Source organism: Sapajus apella, unplaced genomic scaffold (genome assembly GCF_009761245.1).
Source record: "Sapajus apella isolate SASKATOON/1434 unplaced genomic scaffold, GSC_monkey_1.0 scaffold23, whole genome shotgun sequence".
In the NCBI taxonomy this organism is placed as follows: Eukaryota; Metazoa; Chordata; class Mammalia; order Primates; family Cebidae; genus Sapajus; species Sapajus apella.
In genome coordinates this window covers 24,621,448-24,648,004 of record NW_022436963.1, presented here as the reverse complement: position 1 = coordinate 24,648,004, position 26,557 = coordinate 24,621,448, and the positions used below count along the sequence as shown (strand labels likewise).

The 26,557-nt window shown below is 38.7% G+C and overlaps 1 protein-coding gene and 1 non-coding gene across 2 annotated transcripts in view; both read left to right on the top strand.

Annotated features, from left to right (window-relative positions):
* The window catches only part of PDZRN3 (PDZ domain containing ring finger 3), a 235,955-nt gene that overhangs the window by 16,953 nt on the left and 192,445 nt on the right, over window positions 1-26,557 (top strand). Inside the window, exon 3 of the mRNA XM_032290489.1 lies at window positions 5,157-5,264. Coding sequence (XP_032146380.1) covers window positions 5,157-5,264 — 108 coding nt within the window. The remainder of the gene's footprint in view (window positions 1-5,156; window positions 5,265-26,557) is intronic.
* On the top strand, window positions 13,663-13,725 carry LOC116559648. The gene has a single exon (XR_004272553.1). It is a non-coding gene; the product is annotated as a U7 small nuclear RNA (small nuclear RNA).

Sequence of the window (26,557 nt, the reverse complement as noted above, 5' to 3'; positions counted from 1 at the left end):
ATGGCAGATACCAACCAAGAAGCAAAGGGTATCATTAGCTTGGGTCGTCAGGAAAGATGAGGAGATAGTAGTAAGCAGAAACCTAAGGATGAGCAGATGCCAGTCATCCAGATAAGAATAGCATGTGCCCTGCCCTCATGGAGTTCACCTCCAGATGGGGAGACTCATGAGTTGGGAGAGCATAGCACTGCTCTCATTGATGTACTCTGTGCCTGCCTCCAGCTAATGATGCCTTGGGATGAGTTAATCCTGCAGTACGAGGTGTCCTGAGGAGGGACCATTGGAGCTGAGTTCAGAAGGTTGAGCAGGAGTTTGCTAGATCAGGGGACCATATTTTATTTGTGTATATATAATGTGCGCACACTACCAAACTAATACATTATTTGCCTTATAAAAAGTTACATGCCAAAGGGAGTATTTTAAATAATGAAATTAAAATGTGTCTATGAATAAAATGTCAAGTATGTTCTCCTGCCATTCCAATGCATTGTATTACATACATCCACCTTTGAAGACCCCTGAGCTGAAAGAAAGCGGCTGGACCTTGGTGCTTTACAGGGGTGGGGTTGGCAGTTCATACAAGGCAGGAACAGAGCTGGGAATCAGGGGAGCTGCAAGTAAGTAGAGTGTGGATAGAGTTGAGGGATGGCCAGGGACCTGGTCAGAAAGAGGGCTGATGAAGAAAATAAGGGCTTCCCCAAAGAGTCTAAGTCTTGGATCTGGGATTGAAATTACCTAGGGTGAGAGTGGCTAACACATGGCTTCAGTTGAAGGGAGTGACACAAAGAGATTTATGATTAAATTCGCTTTGCTTTTAGCCCATTCCACAGTTTCAAAAACAAACTAACAAATGGTTTATTATAAGAAATGACAGCTTAATTATGTGATTTGTAGTTGTTAAAATGATGAACATTATCTGTCTTATCAAACATATGAAGTTGGGTGAGGACAGGTATCATTCCCATTTTATTGATCCCCAAGAATGTGATCACATAGTTGTGTTTCTTGCTTTCTCTCCGTGGAATTCTTTAAAAAACTATAGAACTGCATGAGGTTGGTATATTTTGATTTTTACCTTTTACCAGTTGACTGAGATCACAGGCTGCATGTCATCATGTGCTGTTCTGATTTAGTCCTTGCTGCCAGGGGTCCCCCGCATTCTGCAGCCTTAGGAGGTACCGAGGGGGCAAACTGTACTCAAATATCTAAACGTTTGACCCCAGGAAGCAGCAGGGTCATATTTGAGCCCATGGGTCAGAACATGAGCCTATGTTCTGCAGCTTACCCTCAAGAACATGTTTTGCCCTTTAGCACAGATGTGTTGGCTGTTCTTTGTTTACACTCATAATTATTCCTCCACCCTATGTTACCAGTTTTGAGAAACAACTTCAATAAATTAAGATTCACTTCACAATTAAATGTTTCACAAGCTGTAGCAAACAAAAGAACCCAAACCAAGAAGACCTATTCTCTGCCCCAGGTCTAAACCACACCAAAGCCTAATGTTGGAAATTGCTCAAAATGGAGAGGCCTGTGGCCAAGTGATTGTTGGGAAACCTACTATGTTAAAGTCAGTAAAGATGGTGTTCAGTTTCCACACTCACCAGGTGCAAAGTGACATTCCAGCCCCACTGGAATACAGTTCTTCCTTGTGCTTATCAAAGTGCATGTTTAAGTTATTTTCTTCTTCTTTTACAAAAGGTGATTTGAGTATAAGCCAGACCTGATTTTGTAGCTTGCATTTGTATTTTCAGTTTATATGGCCTTTTTGCAAGAACTGCCTGCATGGCCCCCAGAGGGAAATTTAATTCCACGTGCATATGTTTGCCATAGTGTTTTTCAGAATTCGTCCTGATTAGCAGAAATAGCATAATGAAACCTAAATGTATTCTGCTGTTGCCTAGAAAATCTGGCAGGTCATCGAGTACATGCTAAAAAGCCAAGATGAGCAACAGCGCATACACGTTTTTAGTTACTAGAAGAGTACAGTACAAATGATTTCTGTGTTTCCCAAGGAATTCCTGTGTTAGATGCTTGGTTGGGTTATGAAATAGCCCAGCCGTATCTCTGGCATAAGGCTTTCATTGCGTGATCAGTATATAATGCTCTTGGTAAAATCGTATCATTCATTTGTTAGTCCTCATATCCCTAAAGAAACAGCAGCCAGTCTGTTTTATCAAACCTTTCACTTAAGCCTTTGGGAAGTATACTTTATTGTTAGGTACCCCTGCTATGAAAACAATCCCTTTCATTTATCTCTTACTCAAGCCAGCAAAACGAAATAAATTCCAAGTCATATTAGTTCACCTTGATAAATAGCTCTGTGTGTATGTGTTTGGGGAAGTGTGAACTCTAACTTAAAATGTGTTAGGGGAGGAGACAAACAAAGAATAAAGAGTTACCTCTTAAGAGAAAAATCTAGCTACCTGGATTTTCTAACTTTTTTTTTTTTTTTTTTGAGATGGGGGTCTCACTCTGTCACCCAGGTTGGAGAGCAGTGGTGCAGTCTTGGCTTACTGCAATCTCTGCCTCCCAGGCTCAAGCCATCCTCCCACCTCAGCCTCCCAAGTAGCTGGGACCACAAATGCCTAGCTGATTTTTTGTATTGATAGAGATGGGGTTTTGCCGTGTTGCCCAGGCTGGTCTTGAATTCCTGAGTTCAGGCGATTCACCAGCCTCAGCCTCCCAAAGAGCTGGGATTGCAGGTGTGAGCTGCCATGCCCAGCCTGCTTTATGTGCTTTTTGCATCTTCCCCACCCCTCACCACTGCCTTAATTTAATCTAACTTCTGGTGTTTGTTCTTGCCTCTTCCTCTCTGATTTTTGCTTGAACTTTCTAGTGCTCCTTAAGAGTTATTACTTTTGTGCTGTGTGGTAGTTTGCAAAACAAACGAAAGCCAAAATCCCATCCCCTATCTCCCTCTTCCTCCAGCCAAGAAATGCAAAGTGGTTAAATCAGAGTGAACACAGATCTCTTTTCATTTGATATATTGACATCACCTCTTAGGGAACTCAAGCTTGTTCATAAATCTTTTGTGGTCCATTGAGACTCTTCAAGTTCATCTAGTGGAATATTCCATAGCCTAAAATGTTGGACTCTGAATTTCTGTGTATTTTGAGTTTTTTCAGTGGGAGACAGTGTTGGACACAGATCATGTGTTAGAGGATTACCTTTGCCTCAGTTTGAAACTATACCACTTTTGGGTGAGTTGCTGACCCTCTCCCAGTCTCAAGTTTTTCATCCGTGGAATGGATAATAATAGTACTTATCACTTGTGGTTATTGTGAGGATTAAACAGTTCACATAGAGCACCCACTACATACCTGGTATCTAGTAGGTGCTCAGTAAAGGAAGCTGTTGTGCAGCTTTATACACACATTTCAGCTGTGCATGTAGGGAGCTACGCAGATGTGTTCAGACTAGTGCATCAGTAAGGCTGCTGTGAGAGAGGAAGGAGGCACAGATGTATTCAGACGATAAAGAGTTAGTTACAAGGCCTGTGCAGAGCCCTGTGATGCTCGACAGGGATGCCTTTAGAGGATAGCTGATCCTGCACAGCACCCACAGGCCCCCGACCCTTCTCTTGGAAGAGCGTTGATGGAATCCAGATGCCAGTTAGAGACGTATCTTTGTCATGTGGGAATAAATGTTGGGAAAAACACTTAATGCTCATTTTAGGTTGTGATTTTGGTTTCTTTTGATGAATCATATGACATTTTACACACTCGCTCTCTGTCTCTCTGTGTATGTGTGCATGCGTGCATGCGTGCGTGTGTTTGGGAAGTGTGAAGAGGGAAAGAGAGAAGGACTGAGAAATGTATGTTTTTTCCAATCTTAGTTATTGCTATTGCATTTGAAGGGGTAGACTGAATCACACTTGAAGTCACAGTAGAATATAGGGGTTGTTTTTCGGTTTTGTTTTTTACTGTTTAAAGATGAAAATATTTTATTTTCAGAGTTATTTTTTAACAAATGGAATTTTTATATATTTGCACTCAGAGTCATTGTTATTAAAATAAATCTTCTAATGACATACAGCGAGGAGTTTACCATGACTAGATTTTGGAGTTTTTGGGGAACATTCTGAGCTTACATTTCAAGTGATTTTGTTTGGAAATATCACATGGTTGTGCCATTTAATTTATAAATCCATCTGTTAATCACTGGAAATTTAATCCACACACTTGGAGAGAATTCATTGCAGTGCTGTTTGAAAAGAAGTTCATGAACAAGCTGTTTTATGAGCTTGTTGGAGCCTTTTGATTTTAAGGAAAGGAAGGAGTTTGAGCAGTGAGCTGTTTTCGTTCCCAAAAAGTTGTAGTTCTGACATTTAATTCAAAGATCTAAAGGGATTCAAGGAGGTCAGAGATTAGAATTTATTAGGACTGGAGTGGTGGTAGTACATCAGAACAAAAACAAAATATCAGTTTTCACAGTAAAATTATTAGATATTTACAACCTTAATCATACTCTGTGCAAATGAGAATGTGGGAAAACACTCTGTATAATGAACAATCAGTATAAACTCGCTGAAAAGCCATTGGCAATATCTGTGAAATGTACATATCCTTTGACCCAACAGTTCCATTGTTAGGGATTTGCCCTAGAACTATAATAGCAAAGATAATTTAAAATGCAAGTAGGAGAGTATTATCACAGCATCATTTAATGGCAACAAATGAAAACAATGTTTATTAGCCTCATGTTGGATACTATTCAGTCACTTAAAGAGCTAAGGCAGACATGGGGAATTGGTAGCAGAAGATCTTCATGATTTTGAGTTAAATGAGAGAGGCCAGGACCTAAGATATAGCATAATCCCATTTGTGGGCAAAAAGAAATAAATGCATATTTAGGAAGGTGATGCATTAAAATGCTTTAGAAAAGCTGCATAAAGTCAAATAGCTACCATAGAGGGAAAGAAGGACAATGGGTTGGAGATAGCAGGGATGGTATTTTATGCCCTTTGGTGTGGTTTGAAACATTTTACTGTGTGTTTATTTTAGTTTAAAACAGAAATTAGGAGAAACAAACAGCTTTTACCTTATTGCCACTTTTGACACAGGAAGAGTCAATTACTGTTTTAAGAGTGTAAGCTTTACCTTCATGCCCAGCTTAATGCCTAGCATTCATTCATGTGTTTTTTTAACCCAAAGGACAACCACGATGGATCATCCAGTGAAGGAATCTTTGTATCCAAGATAGTTGACAGTGGGCCCGCAGCCAAGGAAGGAGGCCTGCAAATTCATGACAGGATTATTGAGGTATGTGAATACTGGCCAGTGTCTTTTAATAGGCTAAATGCCATCCCGTCTTCCTCCAGCTCAAAGCACGATGTTTGACTGGGGAGGGAGGCCTGAAGTGGTAGATGGTTGAGCAGGAGTCACACTTCTCTGATTGTGTGGGACCAGATTGAGTGTTGATTGCCTTGGTGTTAAATTTTTGTTAAATGTAGAAAAGCCAGATGATGAGTGGAATGTTTGCAATTTGGCTTTTTCCATGTGGACCTGACTCTGTTTTGTATGCATCGGTTGAAGTTTTGCACGAAAACCATTAGAAAGTTGCCTGTTGGAACCAGATGAATAATCCCTGTCGTACAAATTGTGCACTCTGTTCATATTGATTATCAGGGTACAATTGTGTCAGCTTTGGAGTCATTCTAATGTCCTTAGATCTCACAGCACACACGTATTTCTACAAATGCATTGTTCTCTCTGTTTGTCTTCTTTGCATGTTGTTAGTCGTACAAGCTGACTGCCAGGGCAGGCAGAGGTTGATATTAGAGTTCACATACCATCACCCGCTCCATTTTTAGTTCTTCATTCATCATTACAAACTTTTATGTAGCAGGTTTGTAGATTCATGTGGAGGAAGTGGATCTCTCAGCCCCACCGCACAACACTTTGGAACAGGGTTGCAGTGTTCTACAATGCTCTGATCCACTGAAACAGAGAGAATGATTTGTTGCCCCCTCATATGGGCTCTTGTTGCAAAGTTTGATATGAAGGAGTAGTTTTTTACTGGCGTTTTGACCATTTTCATAGCTCTTTGGTTGGATACATATATGGCTAAATTGATTGGCTTTCCTCTTCGGCAAAAACAAAATTTGAGAATCCACGATGATATGCCAGACTCCACAAGAAATTCATCCATGGGCCATAGCCGTAATATAGTACAAATAGAAGAAACCAGAAAAACAGCACCGATACCAGCGGGTGTTTGTTTTCCACACACATTTTTATAATGTCTGTATTTCCTGAGTATTTTCATGGCCCATTTCAAAATTTTGGACTGAGTGGGAGCTAGGACCAAGAGCTAAGCCATAAGTGAAGTTCGCTTCACTCACTGGATTGTGGCCACAGGCTTCTCCTGGGGAAAGGAGCCTCAGCAAGACAGAGAATAAAGTCTTGACATTTCCAGTCTCATCTGGACACATTCTGCAATGTGCAGTATGCTTCAGAGTAATTTATAATCCTCAGGAAAATTCACAGTTAAATCTCACAGGGAAAGCAAACTGAACCAGTTAGGGTGTTAGGCTCCCTGCTCTGAGAGAAGGAGTACAGTGTGCCAACTTACATGTTAAAATGATACTTGATTTTGTTTTAAGGACTTATTAATATTGTTGCTTCCCCTTTGAATGTTTGAAGGGTTCTTAAACTTGGAGCTTTTTTTGCTGCATGTTTTAGGGTCAGTCTTTGTACTTCCCAGGTCAGGAGCGTGGATTTTTCCCTAACTGGAATTTGCTTGGGCAAGAGTGCTTTCTTAAGAACTCAAATGCATTACTTACTGTCTTTTCCGAGGGTGAATAGATTTTCTGAGACTATTGTTCGAAAAGATAAGTACAGTTTCCGTTGCCAAGGGTTTGGCGGAACAGCCAGTTTCTCTAAGTAATGGAATTTCATTGCTCTTATGTTTTGCAAATGAGAAATCTACAGCTGGGCAGGATTTTCTCTTGGCAAAGGATGATCTGTATTTGAAATGTTCAGTACGGTTTCTGGTAAGTCACATTCCTCTTTTGGACAGCATGTAAAATATTAATCATGTCTCAGTGTTGAGATGGAAAGGATGACCACAATAGAGAAACGATATATATGTAATTGCAATTGACACACTGTGCCCTTTGCAGTCAAATTCTAATCTCTTTTGACATGATACAGTGATTCCCGTGACTGAAAATATGTTGTCTGGTTTACCTCGTCTATGTCTGAGTTTATTACCAGGAGGCATGAATGTGAGAGAGAGAGAGTGAGAGTGTGTGTGTGTGCATGCGTGTGTGAGAGAGAGAGAGAGAGAGAGAGAGAGAGTGTGTGTGTGTGTGTGTATGTGTATGTGTGTTTCATCACTGAGAAGAGTCAGAGTCCCTAGTTTTCCACCTAATGTCTTCTTTTTCAGGGGAGTGGGCATACCACCACCAGATCCTCACCACAAGACCCTTAATTCTTGCAAAGGGCTACTTTTTATTAAATCCAGAGATACTGGTTGAGTCTTTTCTTTGCTGCAAAGTTCCTCTGCTCTGAATGGTATCTGTTTTCTGAGACCACAGCAGCAGTTCTCACCCACATCAGTGCCAGCCTCGCTCCTCCACATTTTTTATAACAAATACTTTGAAATTCCACCAGCACTGTGGTAAAATGAAATTTGCAAATAACATATATATGCATATATACACAAAAAATTGTAAAAATATATAGGTTGTAGCATAATAGAAAATAAAAGGATAATTTATAATAAAATATTTCAACATGCCAGTGTTCTGACATTAGATGACACCAAGGCACTGTCACATGCTCACACCTCTGTGTAGACTTGCTGGAATACACCTTATGTGGCTGTTGATGCTGCCAGATAGAAGAGGCTGCTGCTGGTGGCCCAGGCACCATGAGTGGCCTTGCCATACATGATGTGAATTTCTACTGTAGTGAACAGATCATAGTTAAGTTCTGACACAAACTACAGTGTTGCTTTGATTTATAGGAGTTGTATTCCCTGTAATGTAGCTGTGTGTATACGTATATATGGCGAGAAATACATGTGGTAAAATATAACAAAATTTACCATTTTAACCATTTTAAGTGACGGTTCAGTGGCATAAATCACATTGATTTATGTCACAGAAACAGTACCACTATCCATCATCTCCAGAACTTCTTCATCTTCCGCAACTCAAACTCTACACCCACTAAATACTAACTCCCTCCCCACTTCAACTCCTCGAAACCACCATTCTACTTTCTGTCTTTAGAAATTTGATTTGTAAATGGAATCATGTAGTATTTGCCTTTTGCGAATGTCTTATTTCAGTCAGCATACTGTCCTCAAGGTTCGTACGTGTTGTAGCATGTTGTAGTTTTCTTCCCCTTTAGGGCTAAATAACATTCTGTTGTCTGTATTTACCACATTTTGTTCGTTCATTCATTCACCTAGTGATGGGAAGTTGGGTTGCTTCAAAGTTTTTGTTGTCTTGAATAGTGCTGCTGTGGACATGGGTGTACAATGTGTGTATTTTTAAACTGCAAAAATTTCTTTTGTGTTTATATTTAAAACAGAGTTAGGTCTATGTTCAGGTAATTATAAAATGCTTATTTTATCTTCATAACCATCTGGTGGGATATGTGAAAGTTGTGCTGGAGGCAGAACCATTCTTCATTGCAGGAGATTCTTCATGTCATCTCTGGCGCATACTCCAATTGCTGTGATGGTGAAAAATGCCTCTGCAGATTGCTAAAACTCCCACTGGGGAGTGACAGGGACACCAGGGAGAATCACCGAGGTAGAAGTCTGACTTATTCCAAAACCTTGAGATAGGAGTTAAATTGCTCAGGGACAGAGTTGTCAGCATCCGTCTCTTCCAACTATACTGCCTACATGATGTCCCCTAATTGGGCTCCTTGCACGAGTGCTCCCAAGGCCTGATAAGAAAGCCTGAGCTGGCCTGTCCTGGGGCTGTGGCTGGGAATCTGGAGGCCCCTTAGATTAAACGCCCTCGCAGCCCACGTGGCTGCAGGGCCCATGCTGTCCCCTGGAATCCCATGTGTCTATCTGCCCTGGGTCTAGATGGACAGCCTTTCATCATACCTGTTCCATCTCACATTTGGTACTGGGATTCAGCAAGCTCTGACTTACTCAGTATTGGCTTCTGATATTTTTGTATCTTACCTGCACCCCTCTTACCTGTGAGCTGCCCCTGGTCCTTTTTACAATTTCTGACCCCACTTTTGGTTGCATGTATTTATTGCATTTAGAAAACTAAATTTAATTTCTCCCTGGTGTCTTTTAATATTCCTTCAAAACTGTAAATATCTCAGTGCCTTTAGTTTTTCTGCCTCTGAGCCTACTATCTGAACTGTGTTTTAAAGACAGTACAAGGCTCCTATACTTTAATATCACCCGATTTCTTAAAGGAACTATATTCTTATTTTTTCAAATAGTTTGAGAACTGTGGAAGAATTTTCCCAGTGCCCAAAGTGTGGGCTATCCAACTGAAGATTTCCTCATCCACAAATACATCACGTTTCTCTATGAATTCGGGAGTCTACTTTAGGCAAATCTTATTCTACTGAAAGTTATTTAGGAGAGTGTAAAAAGGTAAAAAATCACACAAGGCCAATATTACCCTCAAAATTCCTTTGGGGAGATGCCATGTGGATAACATAGCACCTATCTGTAAGTCCAGTCAGCTGGTTTTGCATGGCGTTGGATCACCTCGCTGTCTCTCAGTTGACTGCCATATGGAGTGTTTGGCTTGTTCTGTTACCTCATTTGGCAAAATGCTCACGCTGAGAAAAGCATCGAGAAACTGAGACCTACTAAGAAAACAGCAAATTCACTTTGAGGCATGTTTTCAATATTTTCTCTCCATCCACTTTTTTTTCTCTTTTGGCGTGCCTTGCCTATAAGTTAAACACACCTCTGATCCAACTCTACTGAAATTCTTTCTCAAAGACTTGTAGAGGCCATCCCCATCTATATTTCTTGCCAGTCTTCAAGCCATGCAGGTTGGAGAACCGAGCTCATTTTTGTGTATAGTAGGCTTGCCTTTGGGGATAAATGAATCTGTGTAGCAATTGTGTGGGTTAAATGCTGTTCTGCTTTGAGATAGCAATCTTATTTTCTGGATGCAATGAAAGTGGGAGACTTAAGCCCTCTATTCCCAATAACCATTATTTCATACAATCTTCTGTAAATATGCATTCATCTTGCAAGTGTTATGATTTAAAACCCAAGGATATCATTACAGAAGCTGTGGAACCTCAGAGGCTTTTGTATAAACCAATCATTCTCTTCTTTTGTTCATTTTTGGTTTAGTTGGACTGTCATTGCTGACAAGGTTTGTTGCAGGGTCAACTAGAAAAGATTAGAAGTGCTTTCCGTCCCAGAGCCAGGCTGCTTGGTGGAACAAAGTGAGATTTTACTGCTTGTTATTGTTAGGTAAGAAGATACTGTTCTGAGACCCACTAAAGTTGCAAAATGGCATGTGAATTAAGCTGGAGTATTTATTAAAAAAAAAAAAGGAATAGAAGACTCCCCTTTAAAATTGGAATGTTTCATTTTGACATAATTTCAGAATTATAGACTTGGATTTCTATACACCATTGACCCAGATTTACCAGATATCAACATTAACCACGTTTACTTTATTCTTTTCTCTCTCTACTCTTTATTACTAAATTCATCAGTGTGAACTTTTTAGGAATGAGACATTCTCTTAATGTAACAGTATGGTAATCTAACCAGGAAATTCACATTGGTACAAAACTATTATCATCAGAATTTATTCTGCTCTTTTATTCTGCTCTTATTCATAGGCCCATAATGCCCTTTATAGCAAAATAAAACCCTTTTGTGGGTTTTAGTCCATTTTCATATTTATTTAGTTTTATTACTTTAGAACAATTGCTCAATTTTTATCTTCCATACTACTGATATTTTTAAAGAATCCAAACCCGATCTTGCGTAGACTGTCCCTTAATTTCTGTGTGATGTTTCCTTTTGGATGGTTCCAGGTCATACATTTTGGGTGAGAATACCACAAAAGTGATAGTGTGTCCTTCTCAGTACATAACGTCAGGACTCACATTAGATGAATTTATCCCTTTATTTTTGTTAACTTGAACCATTTGGTTAAAGTCATGTGTCTGTCTCCACTATAAAGTTACTATTTTCTTCTTTATAATCAATAATTATGCTGTAGGTAGATACTTTGAGGCTATGTAAACATCCTGCTATTCCTCAGACTGTCACACACATTGACTATGTTTGATTGAATCTATTATTATTGTGATGATTGACAAATGGTAATTTTTCTAACTCCAATCCTTCCACATTAGTTGACTTTCTACTATATAAAGGAGTATTCCTTGGCTGGGCGCAGTGGCTCACGCCTGTAATCTCAGCACTTTAGGAGGCTGAGGCGGGTGTATCACAAGATCAGGATATGGAGACCATCCTGGCCAAAATGGTGAAACCCTGTTGCTACTAAAATACAAAAAATTAGCCAAGCGTGGTGGTGCACACCTGTAGTCCCAGGTACTTGGGAGGCTGAGGCAGGAGAATCACTTGAACCCAGGAGGTGGAGGTTGCAGTGAGCCAATATTGTGCCACTGCACTCCAGCCTGGCGACAGAGCAAGACTCTGTCTCAAAAAAAAAAAAAAGAGTATTTCTTTTTCCCCTATTTAATCTATTTGTCTGTCTCTTTCTCTATCAATGTGGACTCATAAGTTTTTTTACTTTGGTGGTCACATTGGCCAAGTTTTGGCCAAATGGAGCTGATTTAAGCTTTTAACCTGCGTCCTTTTAATATGTTCTTATCATGTTTTGAGCACTTTCCTACTTCCTGGCGCAAGATATTCAAGGTTAATCTACTGTCCTTGTCCCAGTTCTGAGATGTGGATCTTTTTCAAGGACCTCTGCCTTCATTTAGTGGAGAATAGTATTTAGAAACCAAAATATGGGTGCTAGGGTGCTCATTATGATTGAGATTTCATTGCTTCTAGGCACTTTCCATAGATAGAGCTAGAAAATGTAAGTATGTAATATAAAGGCATGTACAGATGCACCACAATAATAGAATATACCTCTCTTTGCGTTCATCTATCTACACATCTTGGAAACTATGCCTATATTAATACCTCCAATTTTAGTCCAAGTCAGTTTGTAATTCAGTTTGTAATTTCTAGAGGAGTCCATTTTAAAATACTGATCCATGTGCTTTTTTCCTTTGAATTAAATCTATGATCTTTGCTTAGATGTTATGAGTGAATTAAAAATTATTGGTGAAAATTGTTTAAAATGTTTTAATTTTTGGTTTGGTTTTGGAGAAAAAATATGCAGTAAACCAAATGATTTTGTAATTACATTTTTCTTGTCATTGTAGGAGTAAGAAAGGCTTGATATTTCTTCCTTAGCTATATACAGGAAAGTTATTTTGTTAAACAGGCACAGATATGCATAATCCATTTTTGGTTAATGTGGAAAATAAACATATGAGGCTACACTGCTTTTCTCCACAGGGACTGATCCCCATTTACCATATTCAGCAGAGGAGTATGAAAAGTTTGGTAGCAGTTACCTACTTAAGAAGTAAAACCTATTCATGTTAATTTGAAATCTCTAACTGTTGTCTTAGTTACCCAAATGTTCTGTTTTGATGAAAGAGACTTGATATAATTCAAGCTGTGTTGAAAAGATTCTTTGTTAGCTGCAAAAGTAAGCAGATTTTAGAGATCAGTTACTAGTAATGGACTCCAACTCTCCATTTCCAGGAGTGGAAACTAGAGTTTCATCTTATATACCAATTTCAGTACATATAGTGACAATGACATCACCTTGGATTATGGTGTCAAAAAATTCTGAGGACATTCCTGGATTGATTGGAGATGAGCCTTGTGATCATTTAGTGATGTTTGTCATGGGCACACAAATAAGGAGAGGGAAGACACTAACACAGTTAGGTAAGTCGTCTTTGAAATGCATCTGATCTTCTTACTATTATAAGGGACATCTTGGAGTAGAAAGAACTGTTAAGATTTAAATCAGGAGACCCAGGCTTAAGTCTCCACCCAGGTATTCACTCTGTGGTCTTGGGATCCTAAATTTTGAGTCTTCATCTCTAGAATGGGAGGACTATTTACTGCTTTTCTTTCCTACCTGTCATGCTGCCTGGATGGATAAAGAAGACAATGTAGGTAAAGGATTTTTGCAATTAAGCACAAGATGGAGAATTGATACTTCAAATTAAAATTTTTTGTACAGGATATGGGATCTTAATATCAAAGCCAAATATAGAAGTTAGCAAAAGCATTTCTGATATCTGTTACCTTCTTATTTATGTATATCAGCAAGAATGTGGAGCTGCTGTAGCATTATTGAGAAAATCTTAAACTATTTCATGGAGACATATTTTCCATAATTAACAATATGTCCAGTTAAAACCAAATAGTCTCCCTTTAATCCGTGGTTGCCTGAAACAACATATTGTGTATTAATTTCTTTCTAATGAGCATACATAGCTTATTGTGTGATGTATAGGCTTTGTTATATTTATTGCTGTTATTATTTTCCTTATTTTTGTTATCAAAACAAGCCTTTCAGTGAACATCTAACATATATCACTTTCTACTAGTCAGATAAACATAAAACTTAGGTGAAGAGTGGACTGTATGGAGTGCCACAGCTCTTTCAGAATTTACCTAGCAGATTTTTCAGTTTTTACTAGAAAAACCAGTAGAAAAAAAAAAAGAATAAAGCATGGTATGATGCGTTTTTCTTTGTTTTTAAGGCATTTATTTAGATTAGTCTTTGCAGGGGAAAAATACACTAAGCTAATGAACATTTTATAGTTATTGTAGTTATTTTATTTGGTGGGATTATAGGGAACTTTAAGTAAAGCCACATTTCTGTAATGTTGGAATTTTCCAAAGTGAGTATTCTTTATGTACATATTTCAGTAAACAATGAAAAACTTGGTGAGTTAAGAGTTTCCTTTGAATTTTCAATATCACAAAGTGATACTGAAATATCAACTACCACTCCAGGGTGGGTAGCTGGACTCCTGCTTGTATATTTCCTTTTAAGAGTCACTTAACATTCTCATTTCTACAAGCTCATAGCATATGGCACCAGGTATGGAAATGCATAGGTGTCTGTCTCATGCTCAGACTCTGCAGTCGGGATATTGGGTGCTTCTCTTCAGCAGAGTGTCTCTCCCATCCTCTGCCCATGTTAGAGTTTACTTTGTATTGACACTGTGTACTTTTGTGGGAGTTTTGAATCCACAGAAGTTTTAAATCTATTCCTCAAAGTCTTCCTTTCATAAAAAGATTTAATTATGTAATCCACAAAGCATTTTAAAATGAAGAATAAATTAGAAGTAACCAGTGTCCCCATTAAATTTTTGAATGACGATTAGGTCAAAAAATCAAATCTTGGGTAATTTCCTGAGGACAATAAAACAAAACACTAAACTCTTGACAGCAATACAGGTCAAATATGTTTTATATTGTCATCTTTACTTGTGGTATCTAGACACGTTAAATATGGGGGTTTTCCATCAAAAAATGGGCAAAGGATATGAACACTTTTCAAAAGAAGACATTTATGCAGCCAACAAACATATGAAAAGAAGTTCATCATCACCGGTCATTACAGAAATGCAAATCAAAACCACATTGAGATACCATCTCAGGCCAGTTAGAATGGCGATCATTAAAAAATCAGGAGACCACAGATGCTAGAGAGGATGTGGAGAAAAAGGAACACTTTTACACTGTTCGTGGGAGTGTAAATTAGTTCATCCATTGTGGAAGACAGTGTGGTGATTCCCCAAGGACCTAGAAATAGAAATACCATTTGACCCAGCAATCCCATTACTGGGTATATACACAAAGGATTATAAAACATTCATCTGTAAAGACACATGCACATGTATGTTTATTGCAGCACTATTCACAATAGCAGAGACTTGGAACCAACCAAATGCCCATCAGAGAGACTGGATAAAGAAAATGTGGTACATATATACCATGGAATACTATGCAGCCATAAAAAAGGATGAGTTCATGTCCTTTTTAGGGACATGGTGAACCTGGAAACCATCATTCTCAGCAAACTGATACAAGAACAGAAAACCAAATACCACATGTTCTCATAAGTGGGTGTTGAACAATTAAAACACATGGACACAGGGAGGGGACCACCACACACCAGGGCCTGTCAGCATTGGCGGTGGGGGGGAGGTTTTGTTGGGGGTGTTAAAGGAGGGATAGCAGTGGGTGAGGGGATTGGGGAGGGCTAACATTAGGAGAAATACCTAATGTAGGTGACAGGGGTAGGGATGCAGCAAACCACCATGGTATGTGTATACCTATGTAACCTGCATGTTTTGCATGTGTACCCCAGAACTTAAAATATAATTAAAAATAAATATGGGAGTTTTGAGAGCAGTAACCTTATGGTTTTTTTTAAGTAAGTTTTGTCTTTTCATCTGTTGCTATAACACAAAAAGAGCCAGATGCATTTTTATTGAATTTGGAAGGTGTGTTTGGGATGGCCTGACTTAAATGCTAATCTGTGAAGTACATGTAACATGAGAGAGCGCTTGGGGAACCATTCGAAGCAGTAGGCAGACATTATCGTGGAGCGCAACTAAGCACAATGCCTATAGACTAGGGTGGTATGAGCAGGCGGAAAGAGTGTTGACAATCAAGAATTGTCAATGGGAATTGCAAATAAGGAGACGCGGGGCAGAATGGCAGCTGCAAGCACTGATTTGCAATTATGCCACTTTCACTGGGAACTGAGTACTCCAGGGTGGGTAGCTGCCACAGCTTGCTTGCTTCTAATGAGGATTAATGATTCCTTTGAGCCTTACGGTGGAGGGCAGCTGGTATGGAGTGAGTCTGCCACACCAAGTGCTACAGTGCTCAGTGGAGACCTCTGGCTTTTACCCTGTTAAGTCTATTTTGATGGCCACGTTGATTGCTTAGAAACTAGGTCCCACCTCTTTTCTCCTGAGAGAGGCACTCGTCTCTGCCCTTTTGGCACTTTTCATTCTCTTTTTTCCTTCTTCTCTTCCTTCTTTCCTGCTAGCCCTAGTGGGTCATTTGACAGCTTTCAGGGATCCAGAGAACCTAAAGCCTAAGTGTTTGGTTTTCTGGGGACCCCCTTACCCTACAAAAGACAAATGCAAGACAGCTTTTAAAACAAGCTAAGTGTGTTTATTTTTTGTTTTTTCAATATTTGGAGACACTCTGGGGTGGAGCAAAATTGATGCCAAGAGTCTAATTTAAAAAGACAGGTTTTTTGTTCTTTTCATAGAATGATTTTTGCTAGGAAATGTACGTGTGTTTCCAGACATACTGATTTGAGGGACCCATTAGCCAGATACATGTAACCTGGTTAGGGGTTGATTTGAAACGTTGGATAGGAGATGAATTATATAGTATAATCTATATAATTGTTGTAAATTGTTAAAAATCTTTGTGTTATATCAGTTCTTAGGATAACAGTGGAAGAAAAACCATTAGTTAGTAATATGTTTGTTTGTTGGTGTGCACTGAGTTCTGCCTAATATGAGATAGGTCAGGATACCCAGAGAACTAGTACATAGTAAATTCCCTGGCTCTAGGAAGTTTATATGTGAGACCTATGTTTAGAGGAAGATAACTGACACTGAGTTAATTAGAAGGGCAGCCAGTATAAAACAGAGGTTAAGAGCCATGGACTCTGGAATCAGATCAGCTTTTGAATTCTGTTTCTACCATTTGCTAGCTTCATGATCTTGGAGAAGCTTCTTGTCTCTGAGCATTGCTTTCTTCTTTAAAATATGGATAAAATTGCCATAATAAAGAAAATATTCTTTGTGTGTCTGAATACTGTAAATTTGGCCCCAGAATAAATGCTCACCAGGTGGTTAGCTATGCTACATTGTTTCCTGTGGGTCTTTAGAGACTGAGCTGGAAGAGCCTTACAGTAAGCCAACACTTTGATGATGGCGATATGGCATAGTTTCACAAACCCGAAACCACACTTGTGAATAGAACATTTTAATTTGTTTTTTATTTCTTTTTGAAATTAGTGACCCTTTGAATCTGGATTGAGTAAGAGCTGCCACTTCCTATGGCCATATACATCACAATAATTGATCAATCAGGAGTAATTCTTAATTTATATCTTAGTGTGAACAACATGGTGATTCATTGCACATGTGCTGACATAAGTGTTCCGGAAACAAAGTCAACCAATCGAGTGTTCAATATCAGCTATTTTTAAAGTGCCAAAAACATTCAGATTTCTGTTTTTATGTTGACTCACAAGGAATATTGGGATTTTCTTAAAATTATGAGCACTTCATATTTCTTTAGTAAAAATGTTCCTTAAAATTGAAATAGTTGAGTTTCTTTTTGGGGTACCTTTTGATGTCTTGATATGAATGTAATACACCATTGTAGAAAAATTGAAAAATACAGTAAGACATAAAGATGAATATAGAAATTCTTATTGATACTAAGCATTAGCTTGACAAAATCTTTATCAGTTTTCTCATTCAGGAATGGATATACTGGCGTCTGTATTAGAATCTGATGGGGCATGGGAATTGCATAAGGAAACACATAATATTTTCAGTATTTTTTCCAAAGTCTAGTTTAAATGAAGTGGGAGAACTTCAAGCAAAATAGGATTAAGTATGATTTTGTTGCAGCATTATTATTGGGTTTCTGATACTTTGTGTTATTCTTTGAAATATCTGAAAGAGTGTGCTTATGAGAAACGTGAGTGAGATAATATTAACATGTGAGAGGGAATTGGAATAGAATTGCTGGTGATATGGGAATTTGTAGAAGCAAGAAAATCAAGATAAGTTTGAAAACTAGAAAAAAAAAACGACTTTCTTTTTAGATGATGGTACCAAGGTTGTTAACATTTATTATTTCTCCATTCAAATGCCCAGGTTAGCATCTTAGTACCTGGAGGACTAATTCCCCCTGGTCTATGAACCAGTAGAGAGAGGCCTAATCAGAGGAAGGACACTAAGCACCAAGTTAGACGGAACGGTTTTCTCAGAGAATTGTTACCTAAACCTTGGTGTTTGAATTCTACTGAAGTTCCAGAGGATACTTTAACTTTTATTAGCTACAGTCTTTTAAATCTGTGTTTTGTCTTTTTTTTTTTTTTTTGAGACAGAGACTTTCTGTGTCTCCCAGGCTGGAGTGCGGTGATCTCAGCTCATTATTGCCTCCGGTTCCCAGGTTCAAGCGATCCTTGTGCCTCTGCCTCCCAAGTAGCTGAGATTATAGGTGCCCACCACCCCACCCAACTAATTTTTGTATTTTTAGTGCAAGTGGGGTTTCACCATGTTGGCCAGGAGGATCTTGAACTTTTGACCTCAAGTGATCCACCTGCCTTGGCCTCCCAAAGTGCTGGGATTACAGCTGTGAGCTACCAAGCCCAGCTAATCTGTGTTTTGAGAAATAATATTTTTTAGATTATGTAGCATTAAAGGCTTGTAAAATACATATGTATATGTATGACTCTCTATATATTAATCCATGAACATTTATGCCTGAACACACGCACTTTGTTGGCTTCACATTTTAGTAACTCATGAGATTTTGCTTTCATTTTGTGTAAGTCATTTGTTGAAGACCCCAAGATGAATTGGATGAAGTTTCAAGCTGTTTTGTATATAGTCTGCATTTAATAATCTTTGTTCATGCTTTGTAATAAATGAAAGGAGAATCCTTTGGGCAGATGGTATTATGTAAAGTGGTGACAAGGAAATCTTTATTTTCACATAGGGACTTAATTACTTGTGAAGTGTGTTTATAGGTAAGTTTAGGTTGGTTTGCTTGATATACTTAGTAAATATTAAAAGTGAAATTCAGAGGTTCTTCATCTGTTACACTTACTAGATTTAACAGAACGTACAGGGAGTTACACTGATTCAGAGGGAAAAGGACAAGGAAGGAAATTGCTATTTCTATTTAAATAATATTTTTTTTCTCCTTTAGTTTGTTTAAAAGTTAAGCCCATATGAAGTATTCATTTCCTTTTGTCATTAGAATATTAAAGGATTCAATAATAAGAGCTGTTTGTGGCCATTTGTAATAATCCATCCCAGTTCTAGATGATATTTTAAAACTAGTAGAGATAGAAGAGAGAAATTCGATGTGCTTCCTTTCATTCTGAATCAGCTTCTTCCAGTCTTGATTAAGCATGATGTTTGTGACAAATATAAACCAAAAGCATATAAAAATAATATCCTATCTCCTGGGAGGATGGAACATTAAACTGTGTTATGAATACACAGGAGAGGAAATCAGTCCTGATGTATCATGGGATAGTGGAGAGAGTCCCCTTCATTGGAGGAAAATCAGAGTGAAGGATGGTCTGTGAAGCCTGTTTAGCATTTTGCACTGATCATCAAACCTAAACAAGTGTTTCTCAGACTTGAGTCAGCCATATACCACCTGCTCAGTTTTTGCCATATATGTGCCACCTGTTTTGTTAAATGCTTAACATTATTCTTAAAGCAACATTCTTTTAACTTCATTTTGAAAAGAAATTGTGTGTCATGACTGTAAATGGAAAGTCATTGTCATGTGTTGTAAATAAAAGAGTAAAAATAAACAATGAAAATGTAGAGTTAGTCAATTTAAACTAGAGACTTAGCCGAACACTCTGGTCCTTGAGCCTTGCTTTCTCTTTGTCTAAGAGTGAAACTATTCAATGGGAGTAGAAGTCAGGACAGTGACAGGAAACGGGCCTGAGGAGGGCTTTTGAGGATGCTGGTCCCATTCTGCTCCCAATCTGGGTAGTGGTTAAGGAGCGTGCTCACCTGTGGAAATGTACCAGGATGTACGCTTGGGATGAGTTCACTTTCTGTATGTTACATTTGTATAAACTTTATTTTTTAAAATGGTGTTACCCGTTTACAATAGCAAAGACCATGGAACCAACTCAAATGCCCATCAATGATAGACTGGATAAAGAAAATGTGGTACTTATATACTATGGAATACTCTACACCCACAAAAAGGAATGAGATCATGTCCTTTGCAGGGACATGGATGAAGCTGGAAGCCATCATCCTCAGCAAACTAACACAGGAACAGAAAACCAAACACTGCATGTTCTCACTCATAAGTGGGAGTTGAACATTGAGAACATATGAACACAGAAAGGGGAAAAGCACACACCAGGGCCTGTTGAGGGGTAGAATGTGAGGGGAGGGAACTTAGAAGACAGGTCAACAGGTGCAGCAAACCACCATGGCACACATATACCTGTGTAACAAACGTGTACGCTCTGCACATGTGTCTCGTTTTTTTATTTTAGGAAAAGAATTTTTTTAAGTGGTGTTACAAACATTTTTGCCCCAAATTGACTGTCCTCTAGATGTAAGCATATAGGTTAGAGATTGACAGTGGAATGACATTGTGTCATTCAATGTACTTTAAATGGCAGAGCCCAGGGCCACCTAAAATACTGTGAAGTGCTCCCTGACTTCAGCTTGCCCAGGGCTGTCGTGTACCAGTCTGAGCTAACCTCTTCATGTGGCTGCTTTGGTTTGGTTGGTTAAGGAAAGGAAGAGTCCTTGGAGATTAGAATCCACTGTAGAGAGGAAGAATTCTTTGACGGCTAAAAACTTCAGAGGCAGGAAGGTAAGTAGTAATGTCACTGACCTGAAATTGGGGAATCCCTCTTTGATAAACAAACTTTTGTTTGTTCGTATATTTCTGAAAAACTATACTGTCTTTATGCATTTGTAGCTATTTACTGTATGTACATTTGTCTGTCATGTGGCCCAAGCATAAATATAAGTACGACTCAAACAGCAACCATTCTGCACTGTTCTTTGAAAGAGTATTCTGCAACCTTTTTTGGTACTGACCTACAGTAAGAAATACATTTATATATGACCCAGTGTAGCACTCACAAATGTAAGTGGGTCTGGTATGTATGAATAAAAATGAAAAAAGTTTCATGCGAGATATTTACCCTTACTACATGAAATGTAGCCTGGTATTTTTTTTTTATCATTTTTCGTTTAATGCTGTTTGCCACCCACTAAGTTGATTTCATGGCTCACTAAAGGGCAGTGGCCCACAGTTTGAAAGCATTCTGCTTTGGAGGACAGAGCTCTGCCTTTGTGTTAATAGCAGATGTCTTTCTAATATTGTACCCTGGGGTCTGTTGGATCTGCTCATGGTATAACTAAATCAAACCTGTTGGAAAAAAAATGAAGTCAAATTTGATATTAGACTATATAGGGCTATATTATAAAAATAATCTCCTTTACCTGTCACCTTTCCACTTACAAACTTCTTACTTGAGGCAAAGTTCATGGGCTGTGCACAGCACCAACAAACAGATGGTGTTAACTGCTGGTCGTTTGCATCATCATAGACTTACCGCAAAGGGATGTTGCTTCAGCCTTTGGAGGCCTAACTCATTTCTAAGTGTGGAGCTTTCATGTGCAGGGTAATTTCATCTCCAGTTGAGGACATTTGTATCAGCTTAATGTTCCATGTGGATGCTTTGTGTGGCATGTGTGGTGATTGCCTGCACTCTGGATTTTGGGGAGAAGGTAGTAAGTTATACCTAAATAGGCTTCTGAATCCAGCATCTCTGAGACTCCCCTAGTGAAGTGTCCCTGTGAGATTTGCAGTTTGTTAGGAAAAGATCAAGGAAAGCCCTGCTTGAGCATAAGCTCTTGAGAGCAGGGACACATTGTGCTCTCCACACCCCATATTCTCAGTGAAAGCACTGTGTCTGGTACAGAGTATTCAATCAGTAAATGTGTGTCGCCTGACTCAGAAATAGATGTTCAAGTCACACAATCAACTTCTGAGAGCAAAACTGCAGGCAGTCTAACATTAGAAGCATTCAGGGCAGGTGACAGTATGTCATGAGGCCTTGGGGGCATTTGATACTTTGACAACACCTCCTGCAGACAGGTGGAATCTGCCAGCTGTCCATACAGGAATAGCAGCGGGTTAAAATAAACATTTCTCCCAGTGCCAGGAGGAATTTAGGAGTAAAGAGTTCCTTTATTTAGAAGCAGGGGAATGAATGGGCTTGCCAGAGAGAAATCGTGAGGAATCCCTAATTTTGCTCTTTTTAAAAAAGATAAATGTAATGGTACCATAAGAAAATCAGGAGTTCAATTTTTGGTATTCCACATTAGGTTCTGTAAAAACGAAACTTTGAACGTTTGCTGCATTTATGAATTCCAATATTTGTATTTTAAGTAAACTTTTTTCTTAGTTCTGTTTAACAATAAGACTTAGGAAATTGTGTTGTCTATGGTTAACTGGCTGTATGGAAGACAGTGTAAGTTTTCTTTAGCAGTTGTGCTTTTTGCTTATGAAGGTGCCAGCTTTGCCACTGTATTTGGGAAATATTTAAAATTGGTCATCTTTCTCCTCTTCTTCATTGACTTGGATCTTATCTGCCTGTTGAAACCCGTTTTGGCAATATAAAATTGGTAGCAACTAAGTTCTGGAAGATGCTTTTGCTAACATCTATTTTGAGTGTGTCATTTCTTCAGTGAAGTTTAGTCTGTATTGTTGTTACAGCATTTCCGTACATATTCCAGGAAATAATTCCTTTGCCACAGCTGCTTAACTAAACCGAATTATCAGTGAAGTGATAAACCACAGTGGAACTTTATGAGTGTTTCTGGGGATGCAGGGATGCGGCAAGGGGGTGGATGCAAATGAGGACATTAAGCAAAGGAACTGAGAAATGTCTTCATGGCTTCCTACCACCAGACCAAAACCTTGCTTTGATGAGCAAGATGATGTTTAAAGCCTGTATTAATAAACAGATTGATTTTACCTTTTTATTGTTAGCTGTCTGCCAAAATGTCGATTTGTGTTCTGTGTTGAACTCGTGAGGAAATGTGACAAGCTGAATTGAGGAGTATTCTCATAGAATGACAATTAGGCTGAACACAATGTAAATCTTAATATAAACAAAGAGACCAAATAGAAACTTCCTAATAGACATTTCTGATCTGTTTTTCCAATTCCATTTGCTAAGAAACTTTAAAACTCGAATCTCTAAACTTGAGAATGTGAAAACTCAGAGCAGCTATCTTAGTTTTTGCTTTAAACACTCAGCCAAGAAAGGAAACTAAAATTGTTTAGAGTTAGTGGGGCATCTGCTTGTGTGTTTATATGCCAGCCAATTTAAAGCTGAAATGTTATCTCTTCAAAGTGGAGGCAGCCTGGACTCACATTAAAATAGTTTATTTTGAAAAAAAAATTTAAAGATTTCCAAAGGAGTAAAGGAGAAGATAAAGCCAAACCAGTGCAGTTCCTCTGTTTTTTGGGGGGGTGTGAAATGGCAGAAGTCATTCAAATGGACGTTTTTAGTGGGTGATGTCCCAGTTACAAAAGTTACAAAGATAGTGATAAGCACTCTGCATATTTAGCTGCTTATGTCAACATATATATTGGTAATTTTGAGTGCATTTAAGGTAACATTTTTCTTAGCTTGGTATTCTAACAAGAATGAACATATTAATGATAGAATGCAATGTAGTTTTTGTGTTACTTTAGAGAGACTACCATGGAATGCTGTTAAGTACATACCGTTAGTAATACTAGAATCTAAATCAGAACACCAGAGGAATCAAAATAACTGTTACAAGTGACTTTGAAACAAACAAAAAACTAGGTAGTTTTATTAAATTTAATTAATATTTTCTCTCTTTTGTAAATCAGCTTTATTTCTTATCCACAACACATATGCATATTCACACATATACACACACACACAGACACCATTAAATGAAGCACCATTTAACTTGTGCTGGTAAGGTAGCCACTCACTTAGTTGGGCAAAGCGTGTTTTTAGCACTTCATCAAGTTCAGCTCCAAAGTGAAAGAGTCTGTCATTATCCTGTTTCCTGGGTGGAAGTGGTTCTTTTTCTGTACTTATCATTTTTTTCCTTTCCTTCCTAACGTAACCCCTGTGCCACCTAAAGTTCAGTAGCAATCTTGGAAGATGCTCCTGTAACAAGGTTGCCAGATTCTGCTCATTAAGAGCATTGAAGTAAAACTCCCAAGTTATAAAGGACCTGCTTTTTTTTTCCTCTTTTTTTTCTTCCCTCATTTACCACACCAGACAGAGGGAATGTCCTGGCCTTGTCAGAGAGAGAAAATAACTGCCCGGCATTGGAAGGGAAAGCATAAAGCTAATTGTTGGTGGCTTCATGTTACAGACCACCTAGGAGACAAAGCTGGAACATGACCTCTTTTAGACCTTATTAAGGAAACTGAAATGCCATTTTCATTTAATTTAGGAGAATACTGAAAGTGGTGGTAGACACCTTGCTGAATGTCTCTGGAGATTGGAAATAAGCTATTTTTGCATGATGTTAGGGTTGCCTACTAGGTTTAGTAAGCTGGCCATGGCATTCCCTTGAGCAGAGTCTGATGTGTGATCAGTCCTTCATCACACATTTGTGAGCTAGTCACTGTCATGAGTTGGCCACCTTGAGGGTGGACTCCTAGAGTGATAAACTGTGTGAGGTACCGTGGTTTTAGGTGAATACGGACCAGAGGCCACCCTATCCTCTTTGGCTGACAGAGTTTTCTCCCTTCCTGTTAAATTTTGTTATGGGTGCTGAAGGTGCTTATGGGGGAAAGAGAAGCTCCTGGCTGCCGTGTTTCCGTGGCAGAGTGTGACCAGATGGACACACAGGGAGAAAGGGAGGAAGGTGTAGAGTATCACGGGTGGGCTAGTGTGGGGTATCTAGCGGAGTTCACACATGTGTTCCCAGGTGAAAAGGTCTAGAAACCAGTGCTGAGAATATCAGCTGCTACCCTGAGGCTATTTTCACCAGTATAGTTAATCTGTTGTTACATGGTCCACAGAAGTGCTTATGTAGGAAGAATTTACTTCCATGAATTTCTACCTCGGTCATGGTATTGAGCAGCAATATGTATAGTGGATAAGAGTAAGCTAGCTGTGTCAGTTTGAATCCCAGCTCCGATATTATTAGCTTTGTTGCCTTGGGCTAGTCCTTAAATTTTCTGGACCTTCATGTTCTTGCCTGAAAAATGAGCACAGCAGTTCCTATCTCATAAGTTAGGTGTGCTGATTTAAATGAGTCTGTGTGATGAAATTGCATGCATTTATTAAAATCAGTGAGTCATATCTGTGTCTGTTGGAGAAATGGGCTGCTTCCTAATGTGCTATTTCATTTCGTTGTCCCCACAACACTACAATAACAGTATCATTCTCATTTTACAAGTGACACTACTGAGACTCGGGGTGAGTGCCTTCTCAGAGGTCACACAGCTGACCATTGCGGATAACAGGATTCGAATCCACATCTGGCTCTGTGTGCTCTCCTTTATGCCACATTTCTGTCCAGCCAGATCCCATGCAAGTGGACAGCTGGAGCCCCATTAAAGTTGTTGGAGCCTTATTAAGTGAGCAAGTATATACAAAACTGTGTATGTACATAAACAATAATCATAAAAATATTAGGCCAATTATATATATATATATATAAATTTTGTTTTAAAAAATTACTTTTGTTAGTACTATATAGGTATAGGAAATAATGAGAATTTACACACAGCATGTTGCCAGCAGTGGCCTATCTTGGCGAGTGGAGTGGCTTCTGAGATTTTTTTTTTTTACTATAATGTATAGTTTATTTTCTTTAAAAGAAGTCTTTTATTCAATGCACCATCCCCCAAATTAAAATATTATGCAGAGTTGCCACAACCATTGAAACAATAGATATTTAAAAAAAAAAAAAAAAAAAAAAAAAAAAAAAAAAAACAATTTCCCCGCTCCTTCCCCACCTTTTTTATCTTCCCATGCCCTGAGGTAAGCAGTTTGCAGCCCAGCTCAAAGGTTTCCATAACTTTCTTCATGATGATACAAAATAGAAACTCATGTACACATAGGGGATGTCAGTTTTTCTTTTCTTTTTTGAGACAGGGTCTTATTCTATTAGCCAGGCTGGAGTGCAGTGGTATGATCTCAGTCCACTGCAGCCTCACCCTCCTGGGCTCAAGTGATCCTCCCACATCAGCCTCCTGGGTAGCTGAGACCACAGGCACATGCCACCATGCACAACTAATTTCTTGTATTTTTTTTTTTTGTGGAGATGGGGTTTTGCCATGTTACTCAGGCTGTTCTTGAACTCCTGAGCTCAGGCCATTTGCCTGCCCTGGCCTCCCAGTGATGAGATTATAGACGTGAGCTACCACTTACAGCTCTTTTTTTTTTTTTAAATCATTAACTTTTCACAGATGCAATCCTCCTGTGCTCATTTTCCAACATGTTTTCTGTAACAGCATATTGTGCCCATTCCTCCAATAGATACAGATGTAACTTACTGGTTTTAATAAATGCATGCTGTTTCGTCATATGAATGTGACTGCGCTTTATTCAATGACACTTCCATTGATAGAGCTTTAAATTGTTCTGCATTCTTTGGACCTACAAACAGCACTGTAGTAATGTCCTTCTACCTATTTCCTATAGTCCTGGGACTCAGACTCCAAGAAGTTGAGTGTATAATATACA